The sequence below is a fragment of the Labrus bergylta genome, chromosome 14 (genome assembly GCF_963930695.1).
Source record: "Labrus bergylta chromosome 14, fLabBer1.1, whole genome shotgun sequence".
NCBI classification, from domain to species: Eukaryota; Metazoa; Chordata; class Actinopteri; order Labriformes; family Labridae; genus Labrus; species Labrus bergylta.
In genome coordinates, this window is record NC_089208.1 from 5,090,292 (window position 1) to 5,109,409 (window position 19,118).

At 40.2% G+C, this 19,118-nt stretch overlaps 1 protein-coding gene across 1 annotated transcript; it reads right to left on the reverse strand.

The window, feature by feature from the left end:
• Window positions 1–18,232, reverse strand: bckdk (branched chain ketoacid dehydrogenase kinase). The gene is made up of 11 exons (XM_020640523.3): window positions 17,786–18,232; window positions 15,192–15,260; window positions 14,938–15,048; window positions 10,930–10,977; window positions 8,233–8,352; window positions 7,748–7,846; window positions 6,405–6,478; window positions 5,921–6,049; window positions 4,372–4,461; window positions 3,925–4,080; window positions 1–3,222 (listed from the first exon to the last, which is right to left on the reverse strand). The coding sequence occupies exons 1-11, from the start codon at window positions 18,215–18,217 to the stop codon at window positions 3,078–3,080; spliced, it is 1,473 nt and encodes a 490-aa protein (XP_020496179.3). The 5' UTR covers window positions 18,218–18,232; the 3' UTR covers window positions 1–3,077.
• Between the last annotated feature and the right edge of the window lie 886 nt (window positions 18,233–19,118).

The window sequence follows — 19,118 nt, forward strand, 5'->3', positions numbered from 1 at the left end:
TCCAACCAAGTAAAATTTAATGTTTTTACAGAGTCGTGAAGACGACAGAAAACAGGAGGGAGAAACTAATAAAAAGACACAACACTCCATGGCAGCACATTTAGTCAGTAACACGACTCCAGCTTTTGGCTTTCACTGGAGATTTTTGAAATGTGTTTTGTTGATCCGCTTTTTGCTTATGTTACAAAATAAAAGAAACTGGGAAAAAAAGAAAATTCAGAAACTGAAGTTGAACATCCTGTCCAGAAAACTGTAATGACGATTCTTCATCCCCACAAAGAGCAAAAACAGTTCAGTATGCCTGCACTGTCCTTTTCAGCCCTGCAGGGGGCAGTCTATACATGTCATGCATCTTAAAATGCCCCGGCCTGACTGCAAATCCAACATCTACCAGCATTTCCTGTAACATTTTGAAAATGTAACCTAAACGTTAATGTGTCTCTAAAGGGACACAAGCATTAGAACATTGTTTACAAGCATGAGGCAGTAATGTGATGTTAATCCCCCCTCCCCCCGTCCCATCCCGTCCCCTGTTTCACATGCACAAGCTACATATATACTACATGTTGAACACCTTCAAAGCCACAACAAACATTCATTCATATACACGCTTCAGAAAGAACACAGGTAGAGATATCACAGGCTGTTTGTCATCATTCTGGAAACTGTCGATTAAACCAGTTAAAGTTTGTTTCATAAAAATGTACAATATAAATATGACAAATCAAATCATACCATGTTTATACATCTTAACAAGTTGAAATAATTGGTTGGCAGAGTCTCACAAACTCAATTCTCAAACGGATAAGAACATTTGTTTGTAAACTCAGTGGTGCAAGAATAAATGTTTGGGATAATTTTAGTTTGTAAGCAAACCCTTTACTTCATTTGTAAGATATTAAACATTATACAAAATGTAATTATGTATTATTCCCAACAAAAAAATAGGTCTAATATTCCTCCTATAGGTCTAATATTCCTCTAAGGTAGTTTCTGTGTTACTAGAGGCCAATCATTCAATTCACTAATAATCAACAGGTTACGTCTCTGAGCCAAAAAGTTAAGGCTTAAAAATTAACTTCTGAAGGGTTACAAAAGTTCATCCTGGTAATTTCATCATGAGATCCCAAAGCCCTGCCTGCTAAAAGTAAAACAGTATAAACTCAGAAAAACAAACCGAATGCTGCCGACAGACGATGCTTGAGGACCGACGCTCGCTGGGGAATGTTCAACTAAACGTGAGGAGTGCTCGAAGGAGTGGGGCGGATCTTGAATAAACGTCATGACATCAGTTCTGTTTGTGACCCATATTATTCTACTTAAAAAACTCAGAGAGGCTGGAGTGTTGCTGATCGTTTCCTGCGCGTTATTTTGAGATAACAACTTGAATATTTTGTCATTTTCTGTGCGAGGGAAACAGTTTAATCTAGGGCCCGACCGATATGGGATTTTTGGGGCCAATATCGACATTGGGAAGAAAAAATCCCGTACCGATATCTTTCTGAGATCTTTGTGTCGAGAAAGATAGACACACTTTTAATGCACTGATTGCTTAAAGGCAGTTATCAAACCCTTGTGGAAAAGATACATAATGAAGACAAGATGATCGCTAAACTGGAAAGTACCTGCACATGAACGTGTGTCACCTCTGCCAACAGGGCCGATACCGATGTTGAATATTCATTTAATAAGAGAAAGCTTTTGTAGTCTTAAGAAAATGACATAATCAAGTTGTGATCCAAAGAAAACGTACTAAAAAAAGGACCAGCATCCTCAGCTCATCTGAACTTCTGAAGTCAACAGTGCACAAAGCGAGTTGTTGACCCATCCTGAAATGTTATTTTATACAAAACCTTTTTTTTTCCAAAAACACATCAAAATAAAACACACAGTGACACACTTTCTACAAAATAAAACTAAATTCAGATAAAACAGGAGAAAGAAAAAAAAAAAGAAAAGCAGACAACATGAGACAATACTTCTGTGGTATATTGTTACAGTAAAGTCAAAAGCTACTATGATCGGTGCAAGCTGAGCATTACATCATTAACGGGGAAATCTACTCGTTGTGCAAAAACATGTGACATCAACCTAATGAGAGTGACCGACATGGTGGGTCGACATGAAGGCAACAGAAAAGAAGACAAAGTTAAGCATGCAGTTGAAAGATACAGTAAGGCAACTGAACGTCTCGGCTGGCTACCCTGCCTGAAAGATGCACACACACAAAAAAACAAACAGAGATGAAGACAGACGTCCATCACTGCGAGTGTTTAAATCGGTTAATGAGCTTTTGGTGTTTTGGCAGTTCTTCATCTGCGTATTCAGTCACACCCTGACTCAGAGAAGGCTTTGTTCGGAGGATCTCATAAAAGGGGTTTCAAGGGATAAAAGCACATGCTAATGCGCACAGAGCCATCCTCCCTTGTAAACCTGAAACTACGATAAAAAGTAAAAAGATATGGTATTCTAACTATATGAAATGAATGATCAACATGAGCAGCTTTGTGCACTTTGAGGAGATTTCGACAGATCTTTGCTGGAGTGTCTCAGGAGTTTCCTTTTGAAACTTTTTATATTCACGTCTTTCCCTACTTTGTTTTTTTGAGGCTATACAACAAGTAACTTGAAAGTGAACTTCTTTAAAACTGAAGCTCTCTCTTCTTTTTTTTTTTTCTTCTTCACTTTCCTTCCTCCCACAGTAACATAGATGCCAACTATCATGCACAGTTTGTCCCGATAACCTAAACATTCAAAAGTTCATACACCCAAATTGTGAAACGACATGCCACAGGGTAGAAAACAAAACAAAAAAAAAAAAAAGGGAAACAATCCAAATCATCAACTAGAGAGCTAACATAGCTTATAATCAGTCTAAGGCAAAAGAAAAAAAAACAAAGAAAGAAAAAGTAGTGGATAGGTGAATTTAGGAGCGTTCTGACAACATACTGTGTAGGCTATCACTTTGTGGACCGAAGTCCTGTAGTCCATGTAGGCCAGCCTGTCTGGTTACGAACCCTCTCTGTACTCCCGTATGGCCTGGTTCCTGGGTTAGGATTCTATGAGGATGACAGGAGTTAGACTCTGAAGCTCTCTCCTTTCCCGTCGATGTGGCGTAGACGCAGGTAGACGTCTGTGCCGATGCCCTGCATTGACTGTACGGACAGAGAGCCGCCCAGGTACTCGGCGTACGCCCGGGATGTGGGCAAACCGAAACCGAACCTGCAGAGAACACAACACGGTTTGAGATGAGCAGAAATCAAGTTATTCATTTTATTTATCAAATTAATTTAACGATTACAGCAATAATGTAAATCAAAGTAAATATGGTTAAATTAGCACATTAGCTAAATTGCATTGGTAGTCCTAAGAAAAACATTTAAAAGGTCACATATTATGCAAAATGCTGACAATAACATATGTCCCTACTGTCTACAAACCCCCCAATTATCAGAAAAGTCCATCCTCTCTGTCTTTTGCCTGCTCCACTTTTCAGAAAATGTGTGCTCAAACAGGCCGTTTGGAGATTTTCCCTTCATGACATCACAAAGGGCAGTAGCCCCTCCCCCAGGTGGGTGACCCCGCCCCAAAGCTAGGTGTTTGTTCTGCCCTCTGAGTCTGCCTTCTCACTATAAACAATAAGACATGGTGCAAGAAAGCCCGAGTCACCCAAGCCCTTCCAGAGAGGGGGCGTGGTCAGACACAGCTCATTTACATATTTAAAGGTACAGACACAGAAACAGCCTGTTCTGAGCAGGGCTGAAATAGAGGGGTTTATAGACATGATCAAATACAGGATCAGAGTGGATTTAGAACAGGAAACTTCACACACATGTTTTGAGGAGCTCTGAGACTTATTTAAACTGGTTGAAAAGGAGGAGAATATGTGACCTTTAACCATATTTTACAAATCAAAAGTCTTACCCGTGCATGGGGCTGGACTGGTTTCCACTGTTGGTAATGTTGTTGAAGAGGTTGCTCATGCGGGGGTCCTGTGCGCTCTCCTCAGCCGTGCTGTAGTGATAGTCCATCACCTTGTCTATAATATTGTGAGGGATGCCGCCACCACGGTCTGAAATCCTTCAAAGGCAAAACAAGAATATATTTGAAAGCTCACACTAAACATCACTTCTTTAATGTCCTCCTAAAATACTCTCCATCCCATTAAGTGAAATGTTATGATTGAGACAAGGAGTCAAAGTCAGCTGTTCTGTCAGACTTGATTCTTGGCTTTATGACAGATTTTATGCTTTCAGAAGATAAGATCATTTAAATCGGTGTGTTACAACAGGTTACAGCAGGTTTAAAGACAACACAGCCGTATCCTCCAATTCTATATCCTCAACCTGTTTCAGACTTTTAGCCACTCACCTAATGACAAAATCAATGTCGTTATTTGCAATGGTGACGATCACATCGGGCACATTGTAGGGGGTGTCCAGATGGCTTTCCATTGTGGCCCTGAAGGGACAAAGAGAAGGATGTAATGGGGATTAAATGGAGAGTGTACACATTGTGCTCTCATACAGAAAAGGTTTTTGTGCAGCCAGCAGCCACAGATAGACACAGATCACTTACACCCATTACACCAACGTTTCTAATGGAGTTAATATTTAACTAATGAACACTCCTGGACAGAAAAACACTCAACAATCGAGTCCTTCTTCCAAAGATGTGAATGAGGGAAAGAGATGAAACATGTGAAGTCAAGACATTGGTCAGTTTGTTTTCTTTGCATGCTCTTTAATGTTAAGATGTAAAAAAAAGGATGAACAGGTTATTAGACTTTATAAGAAGGATATCTAGACCTACTTTGAGTTTCAAAAGAGAACTCACTTAAATTGAACATCCTTGTGTCTTACTGTACTGGGGTCTCATTTATTCAACAGTGTGCAGAATCCTTATAACAAGTGCACATACAACTAATTTGAATTATTTTGTGCACACACCATTTCTGGGTTTTGGGCACATGTACACTCTCAGTATGGATTCTACGCACTGCTGTATAAATGAGACCCCTCTTCTTCGTAAATCCACCAACATTATTATGTTATTGTGTTTTTTTTATCATGTGTATACAGACTTTAACAACAAGTGCTTATCTTTAAGTATTTACACTTGAGAGCAATTGACAAACAGAAGGATTCACCTCTTCAACATTCAGACCTTCACCGAACAACATCTCGATTTAAAGCCTTCACCCTCGTTTGTTTAGCAGCTTAACAAAGAAGTCTCAAACCTCGCTGAGTGTATTTTCTTTTACAGGATGGCATGTTGGCACATCACAGGCGTTGACAGGCTCTCACAGGAACTGAAAAGAAGTGCTGTCCTACTTTCACACTCTCTGACTCATCTCTACGATCGTATTAACAGTTCTGCACGAGCTCATCTCAGCTTATGTTTCCAAAGTGGCTGCCTAATAAGGATTATTATTTTTGTCATTTATATCTCATACCGCCTGTGTTACATTTTAAAAACAATAGATGATACAATAAGGGAAGCTTGCACTCTGTCATTTGTGTTTCTTTTCATGAAACCATACATTTAGGGAAGAAGATCATTAAATAAGACTTTTCCCTTAAATTATGGAAACATTGACTTTACTTGTTTTTTCTGTCACTGATTTCTTCTTGACATGTGATGGATAAACTTCTAAACTTCTGACCTCTAACACACATTTTTAATGAACAAATAAAAAGCAAAAAGCTCATTTAAACAGACCCACATTATTCAAATCCAAGTTTGTAAAACAGATATCGATCCTGCTGAGCTCTGTAAAGTGATAACCCAAAGAAAGAAAAAGAAAGAAACTTGGACTGATTGCTGATTTTCTGTTCTGGATGTGAAGTCTTGAGTCAACAGGAGGAGCTGGTCGAGCTGAAGGTGACTAAACTCTACCAGGTACGAGTGAAAAGGTTACCTCATGGCGTTCTTGAGCAGCTCGGGCAGGATGTAATCCAGCGGCAGAGGGATGAAGGGGAAACGAGCTGCTACGTGTCCGTTGATCCTCACCCTGGGCGAGTTACCGTACTGGTGTTCACACAGACGCCTGTTGAACATCAAGAACAGACGTGGAGCATTTACAGCAGCGTGTCAATTAGTGAATGTGTTACTAAAATGAGTGACGCTGATCTATCCATTAACTTATTAAAAGGCCCAAAGAATAAACGCAGAGGCACTGAGTATATCAACACAATGTTGGAACTCTCTCCATTTTTTTACAAATGTCCCATGATAAGATAGAGAGGTTAGAACAGTATTGATATCTCATATCTCATTCAGAGGAAGCAGAGAAAATTGTGTTTATCAGCTGAACTTTGACCTCTCTGTCAACAGAGCGCTCAAACAGGAGCTTTAAGTCACTTCAAGGTGTTAAACAAACACAGATGTGATAAAACACTCACCTCGCAAAGTCCACCCACTTCTCGATGATTTTTTTAGGAGACAGACGTCTGCATATCATCCCGACAAAGTCAGGCTGAAACAAGAGCAGAAATCATTATTTTAGATGTTTGTTTTTAAATCACTCTTAAGGTTACGGTGCTGTCAAACATGAACAAAAACGTCCTTAAATGTTCAGTTTGAGCTTCATGTTTTAACACAAGGAGCCTAATGTTTTCACTCCGACTTCATGCAGAATTTTTCCAGCCAGTCCCCCTGGTAAATTTTCCACATGAAGTCAGGCCAAGATGATGTTAAAACACAGCAGGAAATATTCAGGCAACCACAAGCAAGAGGAAGAGGGTGACGACTTTTATATCCTGAGACTGGCGCACGACCACAGACTGTGTGTGGCATCAGGTGTGATCTCTGTGCGTTTAATCAAACTATTGTCAATGTGTTGAACTAGACATGGCATTGACATTAAGGCAAAAATGTATCCTCAAAGCGCCAGACTCTGTTGCCACCTCTGCGTCATTATTATTACCGTCATTAACCACTTCATTAGAACCCCCCCTTAGCCTCCCGCCTGAATTGTCTATACATTTTCAGAAGCGGATGTGTAAAAAAACGGGTTAAGTGCGTCTGTAATTCATCATTCATGTTTCTCTGCGGCGTGGACTGCATGCTCTGGAGCAGGGATGGGAAACTTTGGTCACAGCAAAAGCCACATTCATTTAATTCTCACTGCCAGAGGGCCAAATTGTAGGACACAAAAACAATTACAGTCAATTATGTCTCAAATTTAACTCAACATGTAAAAGTGATCAAATATTATTATTATTATTATTATTTGTCATGTTTCCAATTAATTGATATGTGAAAATTGACCTGACGGCCACTTTGAGGGTTGATGGGGGCCACATGTGGTCCACCCCTGCTCTGGAGTCTCTTCTTTAGTTCATTTACACAGTTTCAAATTCAATACTATCCAAACTACCAAAACAAACACAGCAACTTATGTGAAGCTTCTTGAAGGTTTAATGTAGTCCTAGACTAATTCACTATTTCTGTTTGTTCAACTAATGTTTACTCAAAATGAAGAACTGCCTAAAAGTTAAGTTAGTTATTTTAGTGTTTTGTATTAACACTTATATTTGTGTCCTGTTACAGATATCATCATCTTGAGTAGGAACTGAAGGGCTTGGGGGCTGAGAGATGCAGACCAGGTGGGAAAAAGGAAACAGAGGCAGACCCACCCAATGTGAGCAGCCGGGTGGGGGAGTGAAGACAAACAATCCTAACTTTAGGTTCAACGTGTATCTTATTGTGCAAACAAAACAAGCCTTTGAAACTGGAGACGTACATTGTCTTCATGGAGGGCGAGGTGGTGCGTGGCCAACATGCGGATCCCCAGACGAGAGCACAGCGTCGTATCCAGGAAGCTTCGGAGGATCGTCTCATCCTGCAGTGGTGGGGCACAAAAAAATGTTTCCTGCTCTACAGCCAAAACTTTCTCACCAGCAGCAACAGTGGCAACAAAAAAAAACACTAATAAAAACATAGAAACTAAAAGAAACCCAAAGAAACTATAAACAAGTAACTGAAATATCCATAACACCGACTGTTAGAACATCAGGTTTACAGGTTTCACCATAATCAAAGGTTTAAGACACAATTAATGCTTTTAAAGACTTTAAATTAGACTCTAATGGGATCTCTCCAACAGCTAAATGGCTCGCAATTACCTACGACGTTAAAGAAAATGCTCTATACAATGGCCTTTGTTGCAGAGGGCTCGTTCTGCAGCTAAGTTTGGAGCTGTGAGGATTGAGGAGGTGCAGCTCTTACCTGGGCGTGTCTGCGGCACTCCCTGAAGCCCTGGGCCAGCATGGTGACCACGTCTTTGTGGTCATCCAGAAGCTGCTGCACCAGCTTACAGAAGCGAGCCTCCTCATCCTGATCCTTGATCTGTAAACAAATGGAGGAATAGTAAAAGTAAGTAAATATAACATCTGATAGCATGGACTCTGTTTGTTTTCTGATCTCTCTACCAGTCAATCCACCCTGCATGTGTTGCAGGACTTCAAAAAGACGTCACACTACTGTAAACACAAGCGCGGTTTTGGCGGGTTCAGGGGGTTCATTACACCCCCTGGTGGGTATAATATTTTTTAATATGAGCAATTTTTTTATGAATCATAATCATAATTTGTTGCAATACCTTGGCATTTGAAACATGAAGTTGTGTAACCCATGTGCTGGTTTTTCTCAATGATTAAATGAATAGGAGGCGGTGCAGAGGAGAGCTGGCCTGTGGTGAGTTTCAGGTGCGGTAGCAACACAGGGCCCAGTTGCGGCACTGCCAACATTTTTTGGCCCAGGAGGAGTACCCAACTTAGCCGTTAGAACCAGTTTTCCTCTTATAAAGAAAAGTATAAGAACGAATCAAGATGCACAAAAAATCCGGTGCTAACTGAGAGTTAGAGAGGTCGTTTTTAAAGAAAAAATAAATCCTACTCATTCAGAAAAGCACCGTGTTTGCAAGAGAGTGCACTCCTCTAGAAGGCCCCTCTTGTCCCTCTACAGGCCCTGGCTGCTCCGCTGCAGGACTGCTCGGATTGGGAGACCTAACCACTGCTTATACCCCATCGTCGATTCCCTCTTGCCAGGTCACTTATGGCCTTTGTCAGACCCGATACAAAACGCTGATCAGCTGTCTGGTGTTTGCGACAATAGCCCGAATGTTGCACCTGAGCACCCGTGCTACAGAGTACACAGCTCTCACCTCCTGCTCAATCGATGGAAAAACATCTTCAAGAAATGGAGAGAAGAAAAAAAAGAGACCCTGTTTATTTTGTAGAGGTTTTTATTATGAGCCATTTTTTCCTTTCTTATTGCCTTATACATCCTTCCATCTTCTCTTAATTCCATCTGTTGTTTCTCTTGTTTTACCAACAGCATGGACGTTATTATACTCTGTTATATCCTGATACTGGGACACACTCTAAAAAAGACACTGGGCGTTGTACTTTCTCTCCAGGTGGCCGCTTTGTGCTGCGAACGCTCTCTCCTCGTTGATAACAAAAGATGCTGGCGCTCAGAAAAAAAAACGCTAGGTGGACGCGGGGCCTAAGAGCCACTTTCTAGATCAAACTGATTCATGTCAACATTTCATAATGATCAGCTTTCACAACCTGCCTAAAGGTCATACCTTGCAGATTTGCATGTTAGAACACCGGGCCATGTTGACACAATCACCGTGTTGCCAAGAAGTCAACAGAGAAAGAGAGAAGTTCAATCAGCAGTGAGCCATTACTCAGTGGATTAAATCCTTCATCATAAAACTCATATTACACACATGTTCTTACCTGAATGACATGGTTATTATACAACTTAATTCTGAATATTCATTAGGTGTATATCAAAGCAATTTACAATAAATTATTCCGTCTTCTATTTCCATGAATACTGAAGTTAAGAAGGCAACTTTGATTTAACTCCAGACCAGAAAAGGAGAAAAAAGGTATTCAACATAATTTAAACACCTTATTTCATGCAAAAGCTATGAGAGCTTCCAACACTGAAATATACAGCTGTTTGGTTTGACTAATAACAAAAGTTTTTTTTTTTTTGGGGGGTGGGGGGGGTCTAATGACTCACAGGGTCAGAACGTTTAGCAGATTAAGTGTCCTGCAATAAAATGTAAATACTGTTTTTAAACCTTAAAGGCAAATCAGTCCTTTTTTCCTGGAGTGCAGCTGTGGTTAGCTAGCTGTATATTTCAACTCATTAAACACATTATTTGGGAATATGTAGATCTTAAGAATCATTTAACATACAGAAACTAAAAATATCAGGTGGTTCCAGGTTGTCAAACAATCGTTTTGAATTTTTACACCCTGGATTTTAGATCGATAGATAGATTTACTTTATTGATCCCAAACTGGGAAATTGTGGACTATGGTCTCTCTAAATTAGATACCTTTTACGATTAAATAAAACAAGAAAAAACTCACTTTTTAAACAACTACAATCACTTTATGTGCAACCTTTATTTGTCAAGTGCCAATCATCATAATCCTATTCAACTCAGATGTTATCTGGAGACCGTGTGCAAACAGAGCAGGTCTAGACCGTACTGTGTTATATTACATAATCAGTTAGGGCTTTATTTTAATGCATCTTTATAAAAAAATGTACAGTAATTCAGAAAACAAAAGGATTAAGGGTTAAATTTAGATGAATACAAAACAGGTTCAACAACTGAGCTGCAACATGCATGTCAGTCAAATGTGGACACTTCCTGTTTATGGTCGCAACTCGCAAGTAATGATACTCCCTGTGAGAGGAACAACTTGAACTTATGACCCTGTGTTCTTTTCAGTGGTTTTCCTGAGTGCGTGCATGCATGCATGCATGTGCGTGTGTGTGTGTGTGTGTGTGTGTGTGTGTGTGTGTGTGTGTGTGTGTGTGTGTGTGTGTGTGTGTGTGTGTGTGTGTGTGTGTGTGTGTGTGTGTGTGTGTGTGTGTGTGTGTGAAACTCACCGGGGGAAAGTCGCTGAGCATGTGGTAGGCTCTGATGTACAACTCGTGCTGTAAGACAGAACGAGAGAGAGATGGAGGCTGTTGTTAGACTGATTCTCTTTGATCATCAACACTTACATAAAACATGTTTGCCCCCCCCTTCCCCCCCTTCCCCCCCTTCCTTCTCGACTGAGCCTCAGACCACAGGTGGTTTATATTTCAGGTGCCTATAGACGACGAAGTCTTTATGTTACCATAACGTTGAACTCCCCTCCAAAAACAATGCGCCTTGTTCCCCCATACGTTTAGGTTTTAATGACTGGAAACTCAAAACCCTGCGTCCAGACATTGTTTTCTTTTTCACATGAGAGTTAGGAGTAAAGCCACCCTGACCCACATTAGCGCTGGTGGCATACAAAGGAGGTGCACATTATGCAATCGGCGCAGAGGAACAAGAAAGAAAGGAATCTGGGTGAAAGTTCGCCGGCAATGAGACGTGCAGAGGCGCCGAATGTGATCTGAAGGGAAAAGTAGAGACAGAGCGAGAACTCCCCTCCCTGCATGGATCCCAAGAACCAGGACGAAAGAAGAAGAAGAGATGTGTCTGTACAGTCTCGATGACATAATGTAACAGCACATACCTGCCATATAGATTTTCACACCTTATGCTTATAGACATCTGTATGCAAGTGTTGTGCAACCACCTCGGTACAAGATGAGTTTAAAGGAATTTTGTTTCTCCAAAACGGCACTTGAGAAACTCAAAAACAATGTGTCTTTCCAGAGTGCTTGACAGTTTGGATGTTCCCCCAGATGGATGGTTTTCATTAGGAGTTATTCCTGTGACACAGCCCGTGTGAAAAAGTTCAATGTTGGCTGTACGACAAGTTTACTCAGGAAGTATAATCGGTTATTACTCGGGGCCAATGGGGTGACATATACAACAAAAAAAATAATAATAAAAGCGGTTGCATAAATTTCTGTTAAATCATTTGAATGTGTGGCATGAGAACAAAATGTTCAGCAGGGATCTTGTACTGTGAACAAGTCACCGCTCATCTCGTGCATGGACTACAGGTTGTCAAAATGTTCCACACTTTTCAAACTCGTCGATTCCTCGTGTTTTCAAACGAAACAATCTGCGTTGTTTGAGTGTTCGATAGCAACGAGAGGAACCAAAGCTTTAGAGGAAGTACAGATCTTCAGTCATGATTTAAACACAAAGCTGGGGGCGAGCGAGGCAGAGAGAGAGAGAGAGAGAGAGCAGCTGTGGTCCATTTAAACTCAAAAATTGGTTTCCCTCGATTATGACAGATAGTTGAGATTGAATATAACAAAATGGGTTTATATCCTTTTTCTGGGGCAACTGAATTCACTGTCTGCAGAAATTGTTCTGCAGACAGTGAATTGTTGTTCTGTATTGCAGAAATACACCGACAACATTTTCAGTCCCAAAACATTGCCAGTGTATTTGACTAACTAAAACAATGTGCAGTAGTTTGCATGCAATTTTTGGTCAACAAAAACAATAAATGACCCAATTTTTCCTACTTTTGTCGCCATGGTATTAAATCAGATGTTGATATTGTTTGATTGTCATTGGTACCATATCAAAGATGAAAATATGGGTATTGTGACTGTGGTGGAATATTCAGTACCTGTGTATTTATATTTAAATGTACAGACATCATTGTGTTTATTCACTGTTCTCTGATGTCAGTCTGACCTGACCGAGCTCAGCTGTGACTAGAAAACAATGACAAAGCGTGTCAAGGATTTATCTGAATGTTATTTGGTAGACTAAGTGCCCGCACCAAATTGGCCGAGACATCACATCCTAGTTTGGCTGGGTCAATATGACCCTGGCATCAATAAAGTATTTTCTACATATGCAGAGCCTTAGTTTGTGAGAATTGGCATGGCAGGGACACACCCTCAGACGGGTCCTGTTACTCCATCTCTGCTCGGGAGTGTTCTTGTATAAACATCTTCAACTTAAACCAAATGAGTCTCCTGAATCTTTCTGTGACGTCAAGTTCTTAGTCATTTCCTCAACAGTGACAACCGTAGTATAGACATTAGGTTAATCTCTAAAGGGTGTAAAGAAAAAAGTGAAGACAAGAGGGTTAAAATGTATTTTTCTTCATCATAAGAGAAAACCAAACCCTTCAAAAAAAGTCTTTAAACAGACTGGGAATAAGAGCTTTGATTGGCATTAATGGGTCATGTCACGCTGACCTACATACTGAATACTATAGGTTACGTATGCTGCCAAAGCACATGCTATTCTGTATTATATAAGCTGAGCAGGAATTTCTGGCAGCGGTTCAACAACATCTGAGGTGCAAGGAACGGAGAGGGGGGGAAAAGTGTGCAGTTATAGGCTTACAGGATTTAGTGAAAACACATTGGTCTGACTCTGACAAATTAGTTATGTCGACTTTTCCAGGAGTTTTAGCTGATTCATCTAAAATAGTTTACTTTTACTTATACATGTGAAGCAAACAAATACAATAAGAGCTTTAAAAGTTGGGAGCCAATTGACAGGACTTAAGAATAAGTTTTTCAGATGTAATTTGAATGATAATAATTGTAGAGATGGAAGTACATTGTTCCAAAGAGATTGCCTCAGTATTTTAAAGAATACAGTTTAAGGGAAGCAGGATGGAGAAATGTACACACTGTCCTGTAAAGTAGAAGATATTTCTATTCTAGTGGTTTTTTGCTGCTGTTCTCTGGATTTTTAACAGGCAGCAATAAAACACAGTCCAACCCCCGGCCGCTGCCAGCGACCCCCTTCCCAAACAACATCCTCCTTTGACCAAAGCAGCAAACCTCCAGTGTTGAAAAACAAAGCCAATGCAGAACTGCAAAGAAATTGCAGTTCTTTGAGGGTCCGCAGGGGGGCTGGGACAAAAAGACCCGGGAAATCCCAACACCCCACATTAACATAGTCAGGTTTCACTGCAAACAGATAGTAACTTGTTTACAACGAGGTTAGAAAAAAAAGGGTCTATGCATATTTAGAGGCGTGGCAGATCTGACTGCGAGCGGCTGCATTATAGCGGTTTGTCAGGAGGCTTTCTCAGTACCAGCTCATTGTCTGCCATCAGGTTGACGGGAAGTTTGATAGTGTCAGCATGTCCAATATGACAACAAATGGGTGACGTCACTCAGGCTACGTCCATTTACAGTCTATGCTGGAACCACATCATGCTTTATAAAGCAAGACGTAGCTTCACATGAAGAACATCATTGGCAAACACAGTGCTCAAAGTGCATCATTAACCTTTGACAGTGATGTTTCTTCAAGACTTTTTTTTGCTTAAGAAACGTTGTACACAGGTGTTCATTATTAAGATTTGTGTTTTCACAGTTATCTGTAAAATGTATCTACTGTACAGCTGTTAACTCTGTGTCTTACCTAGCCAACCAGAATCAAGTATCTGTAAACTCTTGTGAAGAGTCTGTGTGCCCTCCCTGTCCTTCCTTTGTCCTTGTTAACTTGTTACAGAAACTACATTAAGTAAAATGCAGCTAATCTATTGATTTTAATAAAAACCACTTCTTGATCACGGCAGCATGCTTCTTTCTGTCTAAACATTTTGGCGTTTAATATCTCACGCAGGGTCAAGGTGACATTATGGACGGGAGAGGATCGAACCAGCCATACGGTGATTAGTGGTCCTCCTGCTCTACCTTCTGAACCGTTACAAACTCCCATTCTCATTGGGAACAATAGAGACAAAGTGGTAACAACTGCCTTTGTGAACTGAAGAGATCGCTCCCCTTATTCATTCAGAGTTCAGCCACGTTTCTCCTGTGCCGTGGCCCAGTTGTCACTTTCTTATTATAGAATCTATTGCAGGACCAACGCCCCCGTCTTTAACACATCATGTATAACTCCACACTGTGTCAGGAGCAGTACTGTGTGTGTGTGTGTGTGTGTGTGTGTGTGTGTGTGTGTGTGTGTGTGTGTGTGTGTGTGTGTGTGTGTGTGCATGCATGTCTTGAGAATTGTGTTCTTACCACTTGCAGAATGGTCGGGTTGCAACCAATGATGAAGGGTAAACTACGGAAACCCTTGATGCGGTGGGCGATTCTTACAGGCAGCTCCTTGTGTAGGTACTTGGCACTGCTCTGATGACACACACACACACACACACACACACACACACACACACAGAATATAGTACAAATAGGGTGAGTGAAGATTCACAGAGGATGTAGCTTCTCATTAAACAAACAATGTGCAGCTCTCTCAGTGTGGCTGAAATATTTACCAAGATGTGGTGTCCATCCGGAGACTTCCCAGAATACAGCAGGGTTGCTAAGGTCAGTCGCACTGAGGCCTGGGGAGATATTAACATGTCCAGTCACATACACATTCACAGTGAGAACAACAGGTCACCTGACACTGAAGACTTGTTCTTATTCATGAACATCAAATACAAAAGAAACAGGTGTCAACTATTTCCTCACTTGCATTCATTAAAAAAAAAAGTACAGGGCTTTGTATAGTGTTGTAAACTAGTGCTGAAAAACAAAATCTAAACCCTGATACCAGAGAATTACTTTTCTTAACTCTTACACACAAAAGTACATTTCACTATAAAAAATATTGTTAATTTCAAATAAATCAGCCAGTTTCCATTCCATTTAGAGATACACTGATACACTTGTTTCTGTTCCAATCCAATTCCGATACTGATTTTATAAAATCATAATAAATATTGTCATTAAAGTTGTTGGTATAATGTGTAAGGCTACATGGAGCTGCAGTAAACCCGGCATTACATCGCATGTTGCTGGCTTCACATACAAACAGGAAGTGTAACTTTTGTCCTTTTTATCATACAGGAGCTGATCCGTCTCGCCTTAACGTCTTGATGGAGTCGATTTGTGGGCACTTTTTACACTTCAGTCTGAATGTCTTCAAAGCGAGAACGAGCGAGTTGAAAATGTTTAAACTTCCCAACAATCTTTCTTGATTGGTGATCTGGATAGTGACCGTCAGTCTGATATCCGAATTATGAATTTCGTCAACATTGGACAATATATTGATATTATATCAGATTTGTCACATATCTGATTCCAACAATCAAAAGATAGCAACCTAACAGTTCCATATTTATGTTCAAAATTATTTTATTTCCAATGATTGATATCAGCCAATGTATCATTCTGAGATATTTCAGGTATTACTTTTAAAGTAGCGTTAAAGCTGACCAGCTGACCCTTTGTCCAAACATCTGGTGGTCTATCAGTATGCAGCGACAGGATACAAAGGAAGTGATTAGATCAGAGCCTCGATGCCATGTCTCCCTTTGTTTAAATTGATCCCGCGGCACTGGCAGCCCCATTTACTTCTTGAGAAATGTTAGGTTTGCATGCAGGTAGAACACATTGAGATTCATCCTCATGTTAATACCAGATGTCGCTTTTTTTTTTAGCCTAACTTGCACGACTAAATCAAACAGCTCATCGTTATAAACGCTGTGTTTACTCTGCTCAGAGCACGGTTTTGCTCAAGTGCTGAGCGGAGAGGTTTTCTTCTCTGCAGAGCTGGAATGCATTAGTGCACAATGTACAGAGCAGAAAACGCAACCTGACATTGGCCATCTAGAGAAAAGGTCAACATGACATTTTAGAGTCATTCTCCCAGGTTAATTGGCGCTAATAACGGGGTCACTACAATCTCCTTCTTTCCTTTGCGTTCCTAGAAATCACCTTGTGACTCTGCTCCCCCATGCAGAACATTTGCAACCCCTGCACCAGACTAACGTGTGACCGTAAGTCACAAGACAAAAACACTACAACCCACTATAATCAGCCAGGAGATCAGCGGCTACGTGCAGTTACACGTGGTGGTTCCTCCATCTGCCTTGTACTGAGTAATAGGTTTATTACTCACTGGTAATTTTAAGCAAATTTTGCAGATCCATTGTACGCAACAACTACTTAGCTCATTAATCACACAGTGTGCATGCAGCAACACATTTCTTACTCATTTTGCTGTAAATAAAGACATGTTGCTTTTCTTCTGCTGGGTTTAAAAGATGACCACTACCACTTATATGACAAACAGGAACAAAATGTATGTGGAGTAATAGAAAATAAAAAGTTATACCAAGAATGGAAGTATACCTTTTAGCTACAGACCTCTAAGTTTTAAGAGGAGAGCCATCCACAATATACAACATATCATTGAGTATAATAGATTTGCAGTGTAGGTAGATTTGCATTTAATCTAGGTTACATAAACATTGCTACGTGTTTATTTTGCTCTTTATCAGGAGGTGGAAACAAATGGAAAATCCAGCTATAGTCACCACAGCTTGAATTGATGATACATTTATGTTTCATGTCGTCCCACTCTCCCTCAATTTTTATTTTGTTTTCTCTGATCTCTGTTCTGTATTTGCTTTGTCTGTCACAGCACTTTGTACACATTTGTTTTTAAAGGTGATATATAAATAAAGCTATTATTATTATTATTATTATTATTTAAAACAGCAACGAAGATGAGTTAACATTAAGGGGTCAAAGTCCACTGCTAAATCACAAACATATCATTCCCTCTGTTTGGTAAATTGTTGGTTTATTATTATTTATTACTTTTAAGATATGCTTTTTAAAATTTTCCCCATATTCAATAGAGCTTTAGACGTCCTTCCTTTGCATAAATACATTTCTAGTTCAAACTTTAATGTGGTTAAATCGTCCAAGCAGGAGAATTTCGTGTTTCACTGCATGTCCTTGAACGCAGCACCAGCCTCGCTCCCAGCTAGCCGTACTGTAAACCCACAGCTAGCTTAACGCCCTCGTTGCTATAGTAGTTCTGCTGTTTCAGACGCCGGCACAAAATCATTCTTACCTTTTCCGCGGAAACGTCGATAGCCGACTGGTTGTAAAACGACGTGACAGTCTTTGACCGCTCTCTGGCCATCTCCGAAAACCCCTGCAGCGACGACGTGGACCGAAATCTGTGGCTCCCCGTGCTTGACATCGGCGGCGGTGTTTTGGTGAGGGGGGACCGCAGGAGGCTGCCGAGCCTCGGCCTGGCCACGCCGGTAGCCCCGCTCAGCATCTCCGCCGCTATACTCGCCAGTCCCGGACGCATTTCGAGACGAGCTCTGGGCTGACCTGTTCCCCGTACCAAATCTGAATTGAAGGGGGGTTTGCTACGAGGCCATTGGGGTCGCTTCGTAATGGGCACAAAGGCACGTATCTGAGTACAGTGGAGAGAGGGTACCGGGAGGGCTTTGTGCGGATTGGCCAGTGGTGGAGAGAGCTGTAGTGACGACATGAGCGCTGAACCAATCACAGTGGTAAGGGGCGGGGTCAAACCGCATCAACAACCCCCCACACACACACACCACTGTACCTACTGTAAAGGGAAGATAAACAACAGTTCTGAGTATTTGAGTCCACATATGGCTCAAGGTGACAAGAAGCAACATATTTAAAGATGTTATTGGTACACGTGAATATTTAAATAACATGTGTGTTTTCCTTCAGGCCTTTTTGTCCCTCTGTTTAAGTCCCCACCTAGAACACAAACAAGTAACTAACATAAGATAAGATAATCCTTTATTTATCGGGGAAATTTACATTGTTACAGCAGCAAAGAGCAAAGATTGCAGACAAAAAGTGAACACAGTACAATTTAAATTAAAAAAAAAAAGAAAAATTAAGAATGTACAAAAAAATAGATACTAAAAAATAGATTTAAAAAATAAAAAACAGATTTAAGAAATTAAAAAATAGATTTAAAAAATAAAAAACTGATTAAAAAAATTAAAAAAAAGATTTAAAAATTAAAAAACAGATTTAAAAAATAAAAAACTGATTTAAAAAATAAAAAATAGATTTAAAAAATAAAAAACAGATTTAAAAAATAAAAAAATGTATTTAAAAAATAAAAATTAGATCAGCTATTGACAAAAGTGTAGTCCGTAATATCCTGTGTAACACAGGCATGCACATAGTGCACATAAAGTGTGTAAAGTGTGTAACATGTTATTGCACCAAGTGGATGGTTAAGCATAATATAACATTAATATAACATTATTATTGCACAATGTCAGAGTGAATTGTCCGGTTGTGTGTGTTTGTGTGTGTTTACAACCTACAACCTCTACAACAACAACCTCTGACTTTATTGGGCCATCTTTTTGACAGGTAGATTTGGTTTAGCTTATTGTCTA